The sequence below is a fragment of the Ipomoea nil genome, unplaced genomic scaffold (genome assembly GCF_001879475.1).
Source record: "Ipomoea nil cultivar Tokyo-kokei standard unplaced genomic scaffold, Asagao_1.1 scaffold0115, whole genome shotgun sequence".
Lineage (NCBI taxonomy): Eukaryota > Viridiplantae > Streptophyta > Magnoliopsida > Solanales > Convolvulaceae > Ipomoea > Ipomoea nil.
In genome coordinates this window covers 102-17,474 of record NW_017616543.1, presented here as the reverse complement: position 1 = coordinate 17,474, position 17,373 = coordinate 102, and the positions used below count along the sequence as shown (strand labels likewise).

The following is a 17,373-nucleotide window of genomic DNA, read 5'->3' as shown; positions in this document are numbered from 1 at the left end:
AAGGCAAGGAGCACGAGGGGCAAGGCAAAGGAGCACAAGGGGGCAAAGAAGCAAGAGGAGCAGAAAGGGGAGAAAGGCGAAGGAAGGGAGGCCAAGGCACCCACAGGCCACAAGAAGCCAAAAGGGCCGGAAAGACAGGGGAGCAGAACGGAAAAAGAGGGAGGAAGACAGGAAGAGAAAAACGGAGCCGAGAAAGAAAGGCGAGCAGAGGAAGGGAGGGCAAAGAGACGGGGGAGAGGCAAAGGACAAGAAAAGAAGAGGGGAGAAACAACGAGAAAAGCAAGGGGAGAGAAAAGAGGAGGGGGCAGGCAAGGGGACAAGCAAAGCAAAAGGGAAGAGCGACGAGGGCAACAAGAGCAGGCGAGGAAGAGGCAAAAGGCAAAGAGCAAAGGAGCCCACGCCAACGGAGAGAGGGGAGGGCCGAGAAAAAGCCAGGAAGACGGGAAGACAAAGAGAGGGAGAAGACAAGAGAACACGAGAGAAGGCAAGACAAGGGCAAAAGGCAAAAGGGCAAGGGCGCAAAGAGGCGGAGAGACGGAGGCGGAAGAGGCGCAAAAGCGAGGGGGAGAGAGAGACAAGGACCGGGGAGGGGAAGGGGAGAAAGAGGAGAGCGGGGGGCAAAAGACGCGAGGGAGGGGAGCGGGGGGCAAAACACGCGGAGGGGCGAAGGGGAGCGGGGGGCAAGACACGGAGGGGGCGGGGAGGAGAGCGGGGGGCGAAAGACGCGGAGGGGAGGGGAGCGGGGGGCGAGACACGCGGAGGGGGGGGAGCGGGGGGCAAGACAGCCGGAAGAAGGGCGGGGGAGCGCGGAGGCACGAGGGGAACGGGGGGGGGAAAAGAGGGAAGGCGCCGAGACGGGAAAGGAGAAAAGGGGACGAGGAAGAGGACGCCACGGCCGAACCACGAGAAAGGGCCGCGCGCAGGGACAGACCGCACGGACAGAAGGGGCGCGAGCGAGCGAGCGGAGCCGACGAACCCGGGGACGAGGCACAGGGAAGCGGAAGCGGCGGGGGAGGGGGGGGCACGGAGGCAGGGGACGCAAACGGCGCGAGCGGAAAGAGGGAAGGAGGCGAAGCAAGGGGGACGGGGGGCAGGGAACAGGCGGCACACGGGCGACGGGAGACGAGAGGGAGGGACAAGCGGGAAGAGGGGAGGAGAGAGGGAGGGAACCAGCGCCGGGAGAGAGGCAAGAGAGCGCGGGCACGGGACAGAGCAGCGGGACCGAGCGGACGGAGACGGCAAGGAAGGACGAGGGGGCAGAACGCGGACAGACGAGGAGGCCGCGGGGCAGGGCAAACGGACGCGAGGGACGGGGACGGAGAGGGGAAGGGACCAAAGAGGGAGGGAAGGGGAAAAAGCGGGAAAGGCGAGGCACCCCCCCCCCCCGCGAGACGGGCACCACCCGAGCGGGACCAACAAGGGGGAGCAGAGCGGGGGCGAGGGGAGGCAAGGGGGACGGCGAGACAGAGCGCGAAAAAGCAAGAGGAGGAAAAGAGAGAGGGCGCGGGCCCAAAAGGGAGGAGGGGCCGGAGAAAAAGGGGAGGAGGGGAAAAGGCGCAGGCAGGGACAGGGAGCCGCAGGACAGGAGGAAAGGGGGGAAGGGGGACGAGGGGGCCGAGGGAGAGGGGCAAGGCAACACGGCAGCCGGACAAACAAGGGACACGCCACAAGACAGGCCAAAACCGAAAGGGGAAGGGGCGCGGGAAGAGAGAACAAGAAAGAACGGGGACAAGAGGGCCAAGGAGAGGGGGGGAAAGCGAGCGAGGACACGAGAGGGCCAAAAGGGCGAAAGGGGCAAGCCGCGAAGGAAGGGGGGAAACGCGCAGGCAAAGGGGGGAAGGAGACGAACAAGAAAAGGAGAAGAAGCGCACGAGAGCAGGAAAGAAAGGCGAGGAGGGCAAAAGGCGAAACGGCGAGAAGAGGACCGACAGGGAAACAAGAGGGGCCAAAAGCGGAGGAGAGAGGAAGGAGCGGGGAAAAGAGAGGAAGCAAAAAGAAAGCGCACGCAAAAGGCGACGGGGGCGACCAGCGACAGGGGACAGGAAGGGCACGGCCAGGAGAGAGCAGAGGGAGCGAAAAACCCGAGCAACCGAGAAGCGCGGGAGGGAGCGAAAAGCGGAGGAAGGGGAGAGGAAAGCAAGAGGAGAGGAAGAGCAGGAAGAAAAGAACAACGCGCGGAGAGCCGAGCAACCAGCAACCGCAAGGGCAGGACAAAAGGGGGAAGGAGGGCCGAAGGAGCAAGGGGCGCGCGGGGGCAAGAAAGGCAGGAAAGGCAGGAAGAGAAGCAACGACAAGAAAAAGCCACAAGGGAAAGCAGGGAAGACAACGAAAGAAGGCGAAGAAAGAAAGGAGGGAGGAAGAGGCAAAGGGGGGACAACGGGAGAAAGCCGGGACACGGGGCAGCAAGGGGGCCACAGCCCAAGGGAAGGAAAAGGCAAGACACAAAGGGGACGAACCGCGCAACAGGAAGAAGGCAAGCCCAAAGAGAAAAGAGGACAAAGGAAGAGAAGAAAAGCACGCAGCAGGGACCCACGGGAAAGAAGGGAGGCAGAAGAAGCGGCAAGGGAGGAAAGGGACACCGCAAAGGAGGACAAGGCAAGGGGGGCAGGAGCAGCGCCAACAACGACACCACGACGAGGACAGGGGGCGGAGGGCAAAGGGACAGGAAGAAAAGGAGGGAACAGCGAAAGCGGAGGACGCGGGAAGGCGGCAGGGCGAGAGAGGCCGGCGGGCACGGAAGGGAAGAAGGGCAAACCGGAAGGGACACGCACGCGCAACGCAAAGAGCGCAAGAAGCAGCGGAGGCGGGAAAAAGAGCAAGGAAAGGAAAAAGGGCAAAAGGCGCGACGGGAAGGGAAAGACGGGAAAGAGAAAAGGAGGGGCGGCAAGAAGAGGGGAAAGCAAGGGAAGGGAGAGAACACAACCGCAGAGAGGGGAGAGCAACAGGGACACAGGCAGCCAAAAGAAGGGACAAAAGGGGAAAGAGGCAAAAACCCGCAAGGGAGAAAACCGGACGGGGGAGGAGCCAGCGGGGGCGCAAGCCGCCGAAGAAAGGGACCAAGGCGACGACGACGGGAAGAAGAAAGGCCAAGGAGGAAAAGGGGGAAAAGGGCAAGAAAGCACAGGGAGACAAGGAAGGGGGACCAAACGAAGGGCAAAAGGAAGACGGGGAGGACCGAAGCCGCAAAGAAACAAGAGGGCGCCGAAACAGGAGACGAAAAGGACAAAAGGGGGGGCCGAAAGGGAAAGACACCAAGGAGGCGAGGGCACAAAGCCCGCAGAGGAAAAGGGGAAGAAAGCCGAGAAGGGGGCAGGGAGAGGGAGCCCGCGAAACAAGAGGGGGGGGAAGAGGAAACCAGGGACGAAGGCCAGAGGGAAGGCGAGCACGAGGCCGCAAACAAGCGAGAGCCCACGGGCCAAGAAAGCGAGGCAAGGGGCAAAAACCGGCACAAAAAAGGGGGGCAAAAAGGAAAGAGGAGGAGAAGGGGGGAAGGGGGACCAAGCACCGAAACGGAGAGCAGGGAGGACAAGGGGGAGGGGGGGACCAAAAAGGACGAACACCCAAGGACCCAAGGCAAGGGGGGACCGAAAAAGGGGGAAGGAGGGGCAGGAAGGGGGGACGGCGAGAGGGGAGGGGCGAGACACAGGACGGGAAAGAAAGCGAAGGCGGGGGAAGCGGAAAAAGAGCGAAGGACCAAAAGGCGGAGGCGGGGGAAAGGAACGAGACGGCAGAACAAAAGGAAGCGGGACAAGAGGGCGAAAGGGGGGAAAAGCGAAGAGGGAGCCGGGGGGAAGGGCGAAAAGGCAACGGGGGAAGGACAAGGCAAGGGGGGGACAAAGGAGAGCGAGGAGAGGGCGGCAAAGAGAAGGGCCAAGGGAAGAAGAAGGCCACAGGAGAAGGGGGGCGCGAAGGAAGAAGGAAAGAAAAAGAGGGACGGGGGGGAGGGGAACACAACAAAAGAAGCAGGGGGCGACGAGCAAACAACGCACACGCAACAAGGGGGGAAGGGCACAAGAAGGGGAAGCAGCGAAACGGCAAGACGAGCAACAAGCGAGCAAGAAACAAAGCGGGGAAGGGCGACCCGACAGGGGCGACAAGAAAGAGCAAAGAGGGGAGGCGGGCCAAAGAGGAAAGCAAGGCAAGGCAGCGGGCAAAGCCAAAGCGCAAGAAGCGACAACAAGACCGCGAAGGCGACGACACAGGGAGCGAGGCGGGCCAGGAGACCCAGCAAGGCGAAGGGGGAAGAAAGAGACACGAGGGGGGGGGAGGACGGGGCCAGGGACACAGGGACAAGAGGGCGCAAAAAGAAAAAGGAAGGGGAGCAAAAGGGGCCAGAGCGACGGAAGCGACGACAAAACGGAGAAAGACGGGAAAAGGGCAAAAAGCCGAACGGAGCGGGGAACGGAGGGCGGGAAGCAAGGGAGGAAGCCGACGGCAAGGCCCAAGGAAGGCGACAGCAAGGAGCGGCCGCACGGACACCGCAACAAAACGGGGGAGCCGAAAGAAGAAAGAGAACGCGAAAAGAAGCCGCACGAGGGAGGAGGACGGCAGCCGAGCGACCGAAAAGAGAGGGGGCGGAAGCAAGCAACACCGCGGGCGACACACAAAAGCGGAGCGGGAGACACAAGGCGGACAAGAAGACGCCGGACGAAGGAGGGAAAGGGAGAAAACCGAAACGCAACGAGGGCCAGACGGGGGGCAGCAAAGGGGGAGGCGGAAGAAGGGGAAAACAGAGCGAAAGACGGGGAGGAGCGGGCAGAGGAAGGAAGAGGGGGGGAGAGGCAGCGACCAGCAAAGCAGGCAGAGGAGGGAACAAGAAAGCAAGGGGGGGAGAAGAAGCAAGGCAGGGCACAGGGGAGGAAGCGCAGAAGAAGGAAACCCAAAGCAACAAAAAGGAGCAGGAAGAGGGGCAAGGGGAAAAAGCAGGGAAGGAGACGGACAGAGCGGGAAAGAGCAAAGGGGACAGGGGAGGGAGCAAGGGGACAGGGAGGGCAAGAGGGAAGGACACGGGGAAGCCAAGGAAGAGGCACACGGGGAAAAGCAAAACGCGCAAGGCAAGACACAAAGGGGAGAGCAAGCGGAGGAGCAAAAGGGGGCGACCGCCAACGGACCGACGGAACAAGGAAACGGGGAAAGCCCAGGCAAGCCGACAACCGGACGGGAGAGGGCGCAAAAAGCACCCGCCAGAGCGAGGGAGGGGAGAGCCACGAGAAGGAGGAAAAACAAGGGCCGCAAAGGAGAAAGCGGGAGGCGCGGGGGGCGGGCGCAGGGGGAGCCCACAAGCAGGGAAGAAGCGCGAAGGGAGCCAGAGGGGAGCAAGGCAAGGCAAGAAGAGCGGGAGCAAGGGAAAGAGAAAGGACGGAGGGGAAGGAGGGCCAAGACCGGAAAAGGACAAGGGAAGGGGAACAAAAGGGGGCGGCGGAAGAAAGCGAAGGAGGAGGGAAGCGGCAGGCGAAAGAAAGCACGGGAGGGGCAAAAGGAGAGGCACAAGAAGAAGGCAGAGAGGGCGAGGAAACAGGGGCACCCGGGGCAAGACGAGAAGCCAGCAGAAGAGGGCGAGCGGAGGCCGCAGACAAGAAGGGCACGGGCGAGCAAAGGGACGGGAAAAGGGCAGGGGAAACGGAGGACGGGAAGAGGAAGGCGACGGGAGCAACCGCCCGGGGGCGAGGGAAAAGGGGAGAGGAAGAAGGGCGACAGAGGAAAGAAGGCGGGAGAGGGGGAAAACAAGCACCGAGAGCGGGGGAGGACACCCGAGCAACGGGCCGAAGGAACGGGGGGGCACAAAAGGCCGGGGGGAGAAAACCGGAGGGAGAAGGCAAGAAAAGGAGCACAGGGGAGGGGGACAAAGGGAGGGGGAGGAGAGGAGCGGGGGAAGGACGAAGAAAAGCGGGGGGAGAAAGGGGCGAAGCGCAGGCAGAAGAAGGGGGAGAGGAGCAGGAGGGGAGAGGGAACGACGGGCGGGGACGACAAGGAAAGCAACGCAAGCGAAGGAAGAGGCAGCAAGCAGGCCAAAGACACAAAAGAGCGGAGAAAGAAAGGGGGCAAGAGGGAAAAGCCGCAAGCAAGAGCCCGAGGAGCACAGCGGGACGAGGAGAGAAAGAGGAGGAAGGCAAGGACGGGGACGAAACAAAAGAGCGAGGAAGGAGGGGAGCAGGACGAGACCGCACGGCAAGGCGACCAGAGAGAGCGGAGCAGGGGGAGGAGGGGCGAGGGGCCAGGCAAAGCCAAAAGAGAGGCAGGGCGGGCGACCAAGAAAAGCAGCCGAGACCGAAAAGGAACAGGCAAGGGGGAGGAGGGGAGCCCAAAGAAGGGAAGGGGACACGAACGGGGGCGCAGAGGCAGAGGGGGCAGGAGGGAAAAGCGAGCGCAAAAGGACCGCAGGAACAGGGCCAGGGCGGAGGGGGAAGAGGGGGGCAGGGGGCAGCAAAAAGCAAAACGCCAGAGCGACAAGGACAGCCGAAGCGGAAGAGAGAGCGGCGGGAAGGGGGGGGCGCAAAGGCGGGGGAGGAAACAACAGCGGAAAGAGGAGGGCGGGAAGGGGGAAAAGGGCAAGAGAGGGGGGACAAGACAAGGGCGAGGCCAGAACACACAAGCCCGGGGGACAGGCAAGAACAAAACACAGGGAGGGGAGACAGCAGGGGAGCCGGGAGCAGGGGAAAAGAAGGAAGGAGCAAGCGAAGAGAGCCCGACCGAGAAGCAAGGAGCGGAGAGGCGCACAAAGCCGCGGGGGGAAGCAAGAGGGGCGAAAGGAGACACGAAAGGGGCAGGAGGGAAGGGAGCGAAGGGGCGAAACGCGAGGGAAGGAGAAGCGCAAGGGGCAGCGGAAAGGGCGACACGGGAGCGGAGGGAAAGGGGCGGGCCGAGGGGGCACACAGGCAAAAAGGGCACAGCGGGGAAGGCACCGAGAGCGAGGAAAGGGGGAAAGCACAGAGGCGGAGAGGCGGGCGAACCGGAGAGCGAGAGACAGAGAGGACAAGGAGAAAGCAGGAGAGAGGCCAAAGCGGACCAGGGAAGAGGGAGAAGAGGGGGGGAGGAGAGAAGGGCGGAAAGGAGAACACCGGGGAGGGGAGGGGGCACGAAGAAAGAGGCGAGAAAGAAGAGAGGGCGCGGGCGGCCAGCGACAGAAAAACGGGGAGAGACAGACAGAGGAGGGGCGAACAGAGGGAGGGCGCGAGGAAGGGGAGGGCAGGGAAAAGCAGGCCGAGGAGCGAAAGGGGGGGCGCCACAGCAGCAGACAAAGGGGAGGGAGAAGAGAGAACCGAAACGAACGAGCAGGGAGGGCAAAGGGGGAAGCGAGGGGAAGAGCAAAAAGACCCCGCACGGAGGAAAAGGCAACAGGGAAGGGGGAGGAGAGGGGGGGAAAGACACCGCCGGCGACCCAAGCGGGGGGAAGAAGCCACCAGGACACGCAAAACGCGCAAAAGCGGGCAGCGGCCAGAGCCGAAAGACAAACCGCGGCGGCCAAAAGGCGCAAGCCCGCAAAGCGCCGAAAAAGAGCAAGCACAGGAGGGCCACCAGGGGAGAGACAAGCGCGCAACCGAAGGAAGAACACACCACACAACGCAACCGGCAAAGCGAGCAGGGGGAAGCAAGGCCGGAGGAAGGGGGGACCCGCAAGGAGGCCGCAAAGAAGCCGAGAACGCGCAGCGGGCACAAAGAAGCAGCCAAGGCACGGCAACAAAGCAAGCGAAGGAGGGGAGGGGCGGACGCAGACGCAGGGAGGGGAGGAGGAAGAGGGAGCAGAGGGGAGAGGAAGGCCAAGGGGGGGGAGGGACCAGGGAGGCCACCGGGAAGGGAACGCGCAGCACCAGGGAGGAACACGAGGGACACACAACCGGGGGACGGCCGAGAGCGAGGCCAGAACAACCACGGGGGGACGGAGAGGGGCACACAGAGGAGCAGACGGAAAGGGGGACAGAAAGGCGGAAGGAGAAGGCGGCGCGCGAACCAAAGCGGGCCGGGCAAAAAGCGGAGGGGAAGGGGAGGAGGAAAGGCGAGGGAAAAGGCGCGACAAAGGGGGGGGGCAAAGGAAGAGGAGGGAGGAGAGAGCACCCGGAAGAAGGGGAGAGGGCAGGCGAGCAGGAAGGGGGGAGGGGGACGGGAGGAAGCGGAGCGGGAGCCGAAGGGCACACGGGGGGAAAGGGGCAAAAAGAAGGAAGGGGAAGGGCAACCGAGAGCGAGGGGGCGGGGGCGCAGGGGGAGAGGAGCAAAAGGAAAAGGGGGACCAAGGAGGGCAAAGAAGCCGGGGGGAGGAAGAGAAGCGGGGGAAAGAGCAGGAAGGGCAACGGAGGGAAAGGCCAAAAGAAAGAGGAAGCCGAGAGGGAGGCCAGGCGAGAAAAAGGACCAGGGGCAGAAAGGCGGGGGCGACCCGCGCAAGCCCAGGAAAACCCGACAGCAAGCCAAAAGCCAAACACAAGCCAGAACCCGACCGCAAGCCGAAAGCCCGACCACAAGCCAAAAGCCGACCACAAGGCGGAACCCAAAGGCAAGCCAAAGGGCGGAAAGCCGGGGGCCCAAAGGGCCGAAGGGGAAACAAGGGGGAAGGAGGAGAGGCAGCAAGGGGAGGGACGGGACGGGGGAGGAGGGAAGGAAGACCGAAGAGGCCGAAAGGGGAGAAAAGGGAGACGGGGGCCGGAGCAAGAGGGGAGGACAGAAGGGACCAAGGAGGCAGGAAGAAGAAGGAGGGGCAGGAAAGGGGAGGGGCAAGGGGGAGGGGGGCCAGGCAACCGGGGGGCGACGGGGAAGGGAGCAGGGGGGAAGAAAGGAAAGCCAAAGGGGCCGAAGCGACGGGGGACGGCACAGGGCCAAGGAGAGAGGCCGACGGAAGAAGAGGGCGAGGGGAGAGGGCGAAGGGGGACAAGGAAGGGGGAAGAAAAGGGCACGGAGGGGGGACAGGGAGGGAGAGGGGCGGAGAGGAGGGGAGGGGGGGAAGCGCACGGAAAGAAGGCAAGACCAAAAGGCCAGGCAAGCGAGGCAACAGACGGAGGAAAGGCAAGCAGGCAAGGCAGAAAGGGCACAGGGGACACGCACGGGGACACACGCCGGAAAGGGAAGGAAAGCAGAGGGGAAAAGCAAGCGCAAGCGCACAGGCGGGAAGCAAGGGGGCGCAAGAAGGAGCAAGGGGGGGCCCGCAAGCCCGAGAAGAGCAAGAACGGGAGGGCACAACCGACAAAGGAGAAAGGGAAAAAGCGGGAGAAAGGGGGACGAAGCCGGGGGACCGAAGGGAGAAGCAGGGGGCAAGGGAGCGACACGCAGGGGGAGCAAGGGGGCAAGACGCAAGGGGGAAAAGGCGAAAGCAGCGGGGAGGAAAAGCGGAGAAGGCAACAACAGGGGAGGAGACCCACCAAGCACGGGAGAGACAAGGGGGAGGGGGAAGACAAAGGGCAAAGGGCAACGCAAGGAGGGCGACAGCCAACGGGCGCAAAGCCGCAAGAAGGCGGGAAAGGCAAAGGAAGCAAGGGCCGGGAAGCCAAAGCCAAGGGAGGCGCAAGGGGGGCAGCAACAGGAAAAGCAGAGGAGGGAGGGCCACACGGAGCGCAGCGCAGGGCAACACCAAAGGGGGCGGCCGGCGGGGGCAGAGGAGAAGAGGCCGAAGCCAGGGCAGCGCGGCGGGAAGCGGGGCAGACACGCGGGAGGACGCCAAAAAGGGGGAAGAGAGAGGCAGGCAGGGGGAAGGCAGGAGGGAGAGGAGGAGGACGGCCAGGGCGAGCCAGAAAGGGGGGCACAAGCAGGAGGAGAGGGGGAGGAGGCAGAGCGGCGGGAAGAAAGGCACCAAGAAGAGGAGGAGGGAAGAGGGGGGCGGGGGGGGGGAAGCGGGCAGGCCAGGAGGAGCAAGCAGGGCAAAGACCACGAACCGGGCGGGGCGGGAGAGGGGGGGGGCAGGAGGAAACAGGGAGCAAAGAAAGGGGGACAACCGGGCAGCGCGGAGGGGGAAGCCACACCGAAGAGAGGGGAGAGGGGAAAGGCCAAAGGGGGGACGGGGAAGGAGCGACCAAAAGGAAGGAAGAAAAGGGGGCCGAAGGGAGCAAAACAGGGGGGGGGCAAGGGAAAAGGCAGAAGAAGGCAAAGCGAGGCGAGAGCCGGGAGGAGCAGGGGGCGAAAGGGACGACAGCAAAGGCAAGGAGGCCGAGCGACAAGAGGGAAAAAGGCGAGAAGAGGGCAGCAGAGGGGAGGAAGAAGGGAGACGGCCCGGGAACAACAGCACGGAAGCAGGCAACGACGAGGCAGGGGGGCAGGGAGGCAACAACGGAGGCCAGGAGGGACAAGGGCGGGAGGGGCAGAACCAGAGAACAAGGGGCGAAGGAAAGGAGAAACAAAGGAGGAGAGGAGGGGGAGGAGGGGCACAAGGGGGGGGGGCCACGGGACAGGAACCCAGGAAACAAGGGGAAAGGAGGCGAAGGAGCGGGGGAGGAGGCGAGGAAGGGGGCGGAAGGGGAGGAGGGGGCGGGAAAGGGAACAGGGGAGCGGAGAGGGGAGCAAAGCGCAGAAAGGGGAAAAAGGCAAAAAGGCAGGAGCAGGAAAAGGCCAAAAAGGCGAAAGAGGAAGAGAGGGGCGAAAAAGACCGGGCCGAGAGGCAAAAGCAGGGGGAAACGCAGCGGGGCGAGGGCAAGGAAAGAAAAGCGGGGGAAAAAGAAGGGGGGAAAAGACAAGCCAAAGGACGGAGGAGAGGGGGGGCGGCAGCAAAAAGGGGGAAAAGGGAGAGGAAGAGGGGGGGAAGGGGGAGGAGCCAAAGGGAGCGGGAGAGCCCCGGAGGGGGGAATGGCGGGGGACTAAGAGCAGAAATCATTAAAGAGGGAAAGCAGAAGAAGCGACCAGAGAAGAACAAAATGAAGGGAGATAATGAAGGGGGCCGCGAGTACGGCAGCAGGGAAAGAACGCAGAAAAAAAGCAAGGGCGGGGCCAAAGAAGAACGGGAGGGCGGAACGGCGAAAGGGAGAGGGCCGGACGCGAACGAGCACACCCGAATAGCGAGGCCCCCCCAAAGACGGAGAGGGAGGCAGAGGGTGGTGAGAAGGAGCGCGAGTGGGGGCTGCAAAGAGCATAAGGGGGCGGAAGGAGCACGATTGGGGGCAAAGGAGCACAAGGCTGGGCGAAGGATGCCAGAGGCGGAGCAAAGAGCACCAGGGGGCCGAAGGAGCCACGAGGCGCACCAAAGGAGCACAAGGGGACCAATGGCGGCGATTAGAAGCACAAGGGCGGCCGAAAGGAGCACAAGGCTGAAGAATGCACAATAGTGGCCAAAAACCGAAAAGAAGGGCCCCCCGAAAAAAAAAAAAACCCAAAAAGGGGGGGCCCGGACAAAAAGAGAAGTAGCGAAAGAGAAGGCAAAGGCGCAAAGGCAAGTTAGACGATGGGGACAAGGGGCAAAGGAGCACAAGGGGGCAAAGAGAGCAAGAGGAGCAGAAAGGGAGAAGGCGAAGGAGGGAGCGCAAGGCCACCCACAGGCCACAAGAGCCAAAAGGGCCGGAAAGACAGGGAGCAGACGGAAAAAGAGGGAGGAAGAGCAGGAAGAGAAAAACGGAGCGCGAGAAAAGGCGAGCAGAGGAAGGGAGGGCAAAGAGGCGGGGAGAGGCAAAGGACAAGAAAGTAAGAGGGGAGAAATGCAAGCGAGAAAGAGGGGAGAAAGGACGGGGGCAGGCAAGGGACAAAGCAAAGCATAGGGAAGATCGACGAGGGCAACAAGAGCAGGCGAGGAAGAGGCAAAGAGTGCAAAGAGCAAGGAGCCCACGCCAACGGGATAGAGGGGAGGGAGGAGAAAAAGCCAGGAAGACGGGAAGACAATAGCGAGGGGAGCAAGTACACAGAAGAAAACAAGAGAAGACAAGGAAAAGGCAAAAGGGCGAGGGCGCAACAGGGAAAGAGACAGGCGAAGAAGGCGCAAAGCGAGGGGGAGATGAGAAAGACAAAGCGGGGATGGGGAAAGGGGGAAGAGGAGAGCGGGGGCAAAAGAGCGAGGAGGGGAGCGGGGGGCAAAACACGGGAGGGGCGAAGGGTGAGCGGGGGGCAAAACACGGAGGGGGGCGGGGAGTGAGAGCGGAGGGCGAAAGACGTCGGAGGGAGGGGAGCGGGGGGCGAGACACGCGGAGGGGGGGGAGCGGGGGGCAAGACAGCCGGAAGAAGGGCCGGGGGACCACGGGGCACGAGGGGAACGGGGGGTGGGAAAAAAGGGAAGGTGCGCCGAGACGGGAAATGAGAAAAGGGGACGAGGAAGAGGACGCCACGGCCGAACCACGAGAAAGGGCCGCGCGCAGGGACAGACCGCACGGACAGAGGGGCGAGATGCGATGCGAGCGCAGGCCGACGAACCGCGGGGACGGGCACACGGAAGCGGAGCAGCCGGGGGAGGGGGGCGCGCACGGAGGCAGGGACGCAAACGGCGCAGCGGAAAGAGGGAGGAGGCGAAGCAAGGGGGACGGGGCAGGGAACAGGCGGCAACGGGCGACGGGAGACGAGAGGGAGGACAAGCGGGAAGAGGGTGAGGGAGAGAGGGAGGACCAGCGGCTGGAGAGCAGAAGAGCGGGCACGGACAGAGCAGGGGACCCGCCCGAGACGGACGGAGACGCACACGGAAGGACGAGGGGGGCAAACGCGGGACGAGGAGGGCCGCGGGGCAGGAAACGGGCGCGGACGGGGGACGGAGAGGGAAGGGACAAAGAGGGAGGGAAGGGGAAAAAGCGGGAAAGGCGAGGCACCCCCCCCGCGAGACGGGCACACACCGAGCGGACCAACACTCGGCCCGGCGGACAATCAGGGGCCAGCGGAGGCAGTACGGAGGACCGCAACGGGACTGGGGCGGCGAAGGCCAGAAGCGGAAGCGGAACGGGGCGCCCAGGGGCCGCGGCGGGGCGGGGGTCCGGGAGCGCCGAGAGGAGGGAGGCAAGGAGCGAGCCAAGCACCGCGGGCGCGGGGAGCGGCGGCGGGAGGCCAGCGAAGGAGGGGGCGAGGGCGGGCGCCACCGGCCCGTGGGCCGAAGGGGAGGCGAGCGACACCCGAGGAGGGCGGACGCCGGACGCGGTGACAAAAGGCGACAAACTGCGCGGGGGCTGAACGGTGCGACCAGGGGCGCGGGTAGGAAGGGCGCGGAAGGCCGAAGAGGGAGAGCAGGGGGCAACAGGATACCGGCAACACATAGACGTCGGGGAGGCTAGCGAAAATGCGCGAGGGCGAGCCACGGAGGGAAACCCGATGCGAGGGACCAGGGGGAGCGGGCCGAAGGGGCGACGCCCGAGGGGGCAAAGCAAGGGAAGGGGCAGGGAGGAGAGAAGGGAGCGCGGGCAGACCGCGCGCGGGCAAAAGGGGGGAGACCGACAATCGCAAGACCGGACGAACGGAGCGGCGGACACCTAGGCGACGCCAGGAAGGGCCCGGCGGAGGACGGACTAAAGCGGAGGAGGGCCGGGAGAGGGAATGGAGGGGGGAGAAGGCTAAGCGGCCCCGGGCATCAAGCGGGGAAGGGGGCGCGGAGAGGAGCTGGGAGTGACGGGGGAGGGGGATACGGGGCGCGAGGAGAAAGGAAAGGAAACAAAGGAGGAGAAAAGAGGAGGAAGAGGAGCAAAGAGAGGCAAAGAGGGGAGAGGAGCGGGAGCAAAGGGCAAGGGCAAACAAGCCAACGGAGGGGGAGGGAGACGGGGGGACGGAGCAGCGAACGGACAAGAGGGCCGGGGCACCAGAGCACACAGGCAAAGAGGGAGGGAGAGAGGCAGAAGAAAGCAACCAAGGAAGGACATCGGAACAAGGAAGGAAAAACAAGAGAGTGGAGGCGGACGAGGGCGGGCGGGGACGGGGGCGGGGAAACGCGCGGGAAGCAGTAACAAAGGGGGCGGCAGGCGACCAAGGGGGGCAATGCCGGGGAGACGGGAGCAGGGCAAGGAGGCGGCAAAAGCAAAAGCAAACCCAGAAGGGTGGCACACGAGGCAGGACAGAAGAAAAGGACAAGCAAGCGCATAAGAAAAAGCGGGCCCAGGGAAAACAGAAAGCGAGAGCGGAGAACAGGTGGAGGAGTTAGCGCCGAGGAGGCGGGTGGGAACGGAGCGGGGACACAGAAAAAGGGGAGAAAGCAGAACACGCAGAGGAAACGAAACGAAAAGGGAAGGGGAAAGGAGGGGGGGAACGGCAAGAAGGGGCGGCAGGAGGAGGCGAGGGTGGGGCGAGGGAAGGCAGCCAAAGGAAGAAGGCCAGGGCCAATGTGTCGGTCACCCGAAGCCAGGGAAAGGGGGGGGAAGACCAGCGGGACGGACGGTGCATGCAACGGGACACGGGGAGGAGATGCGGGAGAAGAAAGCAGAGAGTGATGTAGCCGGAGAAGGGATTACACGCAACGACGTGAGCAGGGGGGAGCACAGGAAAGCGGAGGGGGGAGAAGAAATGGAGAAAAGGCGCGGGGAGGGAGAACGGAGACGGCGAAGAACGGAGAGGAGGAGGAGAAAGAAAAGGCCGAAAAGGGGCACGGGCAGGAAGGAAGGAAAAGAGGGGCGGCCCTAAGCGGGAAAGGGAGGAGGGGGGCACCTGGGCCGGGGCAGGCGGCAGGGGGGCGGCAAGGGCAAAGCTCCAACAACGCCAGAAGGCCGGACGGCAAACAGGGAGGGAAGGGCAACACGAAGGGACGGAGAGCGGGCGGGAAGAGGACGTGGGGAGGAGGAGCAAAGGGGGAAGGGGGACAAGAGTGAAGGGCAAACAGCAGCAGCGCGAGCGCAGCCATAAGGGGAGAAGAGGAGGGAGGAATGCATAGGAGGGGGAGGAGAGGAGGGGCGGGCGGCGGGGCTAGGCACAAGGAGGTTGGCTCACAACTGGATGGGGGGCGGGGCGGGGGAGAAGGAAGGGCCAGGAGAAGAGGCGAAAATGGCAGGGCAAAAAGGGGGCCAGGAAGCAACCAGAGGAGGCACGAGCGGGGACACAAGAACAAAGGAAAAGACAGAAACGCGGGAAGCAAGCAGACGAGGGGGCCGGATGGGAAGGGTCAGGACAGGGGGGGAGGGACGACAACCGCAGACGCACGACGGACAGAGGGGGCGCGGGGGAAACGCGCAGCGGGGACGGGGAGCGGAGAACGGCCACAAAGGAAGAAAGCAACCGAAGGGGCCGGGGGACAGGAAAGGGGAGAAAGAGAAGAGGTGGAAAAGAGAGGAAGAGAGGGGTGGAAGAGGAAGAGGAGCGGAAGGGAAGGGCAGGGAAGAGCGGACCAGGGCAAACGAAAAAGGCAAGAAAAGCGCAGAGAAGAGGCAAACGGAAAACGGGGGACCGGGAAGCGTCACGGGCCAACCGACGGTGCCAGCGAACGCCGAAGACGCGGGGGCAGGAAAGCCAGGGCGAGGACGGGGAGCAGTGGGAGAAACGACGGGAGGAAGGGCGGGAGGGAGGCGACCAAGGGCGAAGAGAGAGGGCGGACCGGGCGACCGTCGAGACGGCCCACGCCCCAGGTCGGGCCGGGGTGGCACAAGAGCGGTAGGCTGAGAGAGTAGGCCGCGCGACCCGCGGGGACCGGGGCAGAAGGAGGGGCACGAAGGGGAGCGAAAGCGAGAGGCGAGCAGAACGAGGGCGGGGGGGGGCCGTCGGGGGGAAAGAACGAGCGACCACGGCGGCCGGCAGAGCACGGAAGAACGACAATGGGGAGACAGGGCGACAAACCCGGGGGGAGAAGGTGAAGAGACGGCCGGGACGACAGACGAGGGGGCGAGCTCCGACCCGGAGGCAAACGGGGCGCAGGGTAGGAGAACGCCAGATGCGACAGCGAGAGGGACGAAGAAGAAGAGCAAAGAGCAAGGAGGGAGGGGGGCGAGCAGGGGGAAGACGAGCGCGAGGCCGACCGGATCCACGCCACGAAGAGCCACGGGGAGACGCCGGGCAGCGGAACGGAGGGGGCGAAGCCAAGGACCAGGAGGGCCGGCAGGGAGCAGAGGGACCAGGGGGACGAAGGGCAGATGGGGTGGGCCCAGAGGTGGGAAAGGCGAGTAGGGGGGGGGTGGGTGGGGGAATGAGACGGGCTAAGCGGGGGCAAAGGAAAGAACGCGGGGCGGGAACGGCAACGCGATGGAACGAAGGAAAGAGGAGCAAGGGGGAGCGGGCACAGCGGAAGAAGAGGAAAGGGGCCCAAGAGGAAGGAAGGGGCAGGGGAAGGGAAGGAGGGGACAAAGGAGAGGGAAAGGGACAGAGAGAGCGGGAAGAGAGAAAGGAGAGGGGGCACGCAAGAGAGAAGAACAAGAGGCAAGAGGGGAAAGAAAGAGCGGAGCACGGCGCCGGGGGACGGGACAGGCAACACGGCAAACGGGCGGAGAAGAAAGCAGAGGGAAGCGCGAGAAGGGGGAGGCACAGGCAGACGGGAGAACACACGAAACCCGGAGGAGGAAGAGGAACGGGGAAGAGGAAACGGGGGAGGCGGAGGAGAGAGAGAGAGAGAGCAAAGAAGGAAGGGCGGGAGGGAAAGGAGAGAGGCAAGGGAGAGGGGGGCGGAAGGGGCGGAAGCGGCCGAGGCCACGGGGCGCCGGGCACGGCGAGGAGAAAGGCACGAGGGGCCACACACAGGGACAAGAGGGAACAAGGGCGACACAGGCACGGCGGCCGGAGGGCGGGCACACAGCGACACCCAACGCCGAGGGGCGCGCACACAGCGACACGCAACGCGAGGAGGGCGCACACAGCGAGACGCAACGCCAACGAAGGGGCGGGCACACAGCGACACGGAGCAACGACGAGGGGGGCACACAGCGACACGCACGAGAGGAGGGGCACACAGCGAGACGCGGGCGACAAGGACAAAGACAAGGAGGGGAGGGCGCGCGCCAACGAGAGGGGAGACGAGGCAGACGAAGGCGCGGGAAGAGGGGAGCACGAGCACGGGGGAAGGGGGCACGGGAGGCGAGCGGGGCGCGGGCGGCGCACGCCGCGGGGCGGCAAGGCGGCAGGGGGGGAGAGGCAAGCAAAGAGAGCCGGGGAGGGGGAGAAGGGGAGAGGGGAAGGGGAAGCGGCAGAGCCGGAGAGGGGGGACAGAGGAGAGCGGCAAGGGGGAGGGGAGGGGCAACGGGCCGGACAAAGGAAGAGGGGAGCACAACGGGGAGGGGCGAGGGGGGGCGAAAAAGAGGACGGGAAGGGGCAAGGGGAAGAGCCAACGAAGCGGGGAAAGAAAGGCAGCGGAGAGAAGGGAGGGCGAGGAGAAGGGGGAGAGGCAGGCCGGCAGAAAGAGGGGGCCGGGCGGAGCAAAGGGCGGGCAGGCAAGGGGGAGGCGGGGGGCAGGGGGGGACGGGAGGAAAGGCCGGCGAAGGGAGCCAAGGGCGGAGCAGCGGGCGCGCCACAGGGGGCGCCGGGGCGGGAACAGCGGGCGCCGGGACGGGGCAGGGGCGGCGGGGAGAGCGGACACAGGGGCGGCGGCGGAGGGGCAGG

At 64.7% G+C, this 17,373-nt stretch overlaps 4 protein-coding genes across 4 annotated transcripts; all 4 read left to right on the top strand.

Moving 5' to 3' along the window:
* Positions 1-51: 51 nt before the first annotated feature.
* LOC109155172 (filaggrin-like) lies at positions 52-10,773 on the top strand (the record flags this gene model as incomplete). The annotated part of the gene is made up of 2 exons (XM_019302913.1): positions 52-4,450; positions 4,703-10,773. Coding segments are annotated over 2 exons (10,470 nt in total), but the record flags the coding sequence as incomplete, so codon positions are not given.
* Positions 10,774-11,350: 577 nt separating this feature from the next.
* Positions 11,351-12,031, top strand: LOC109155100 (spore wall protein 2-like). The gene is made up of 2 exons (XM_019302864.1): positions 11,351-11,586; positions 11,638-12,031. Exons 1-2 carry the CDS (start codon positions 11,351-11,353, stop codon positions 12,029-12,031), a joined length of 630 nt encoding a protein of 209 aa, XP_019158409.1.
* Positions 12,032-14,838: 2,807 nt separating this feature from the next.
* On the top strand, positions 14,839-15,450 carry LOC109155021 (myosin heavy chain IB-like). Its single transcript, XM_019302778.1, has one exon. The coding sequence runs from the start codon at positions 14,839-14,841 to the stop codon at positions 15,448-15,450; it is 612 nt and encodes a 203-aa protein (XP_019158323.1).
* Positions 15,451-16,026: 576 nt separating this feature from the next.
* On the top strand, positions 16,027-16,427 carry LOC109154926 (octapeptide-repeat protein T2-like; the record flags this gene model as incomplete). Its single annotated transcript, XM_019302689.1, has 1 exon — positions 16,027-16,427. A coding segment is annotated over exon 1 (401 nt), but the record flags the coding sequence as incomplete, so codon positions are not given.
* Between the last annotated feature and the right edge of the window lie 946 nt (positions 16,428-17,373).

Coding starts and splice junctions, on each gene's coding strand:
- LOC109155100 (XM_019302864.1), top strand. CDS start 11,351: ATGGGGACAAGGGGCAAAGGAGCACAAGGGGGCAAAGAGAGCAAGAGG. Junction 11,587..11,637: donor GAGAGGCAAAGGACAAGAAA/GTAAGAGGGGAG, acceptor GGACGGGGGCAG/GCAAGGGACAAAGCAAAGCA.
- LOC109155021 (XM_019302778.1), top strand. CDS start 14,839: ATGGCAGGGCAAAAAGGGGGCCAGGAAGCAACCAGAGGAGGCACGAGC.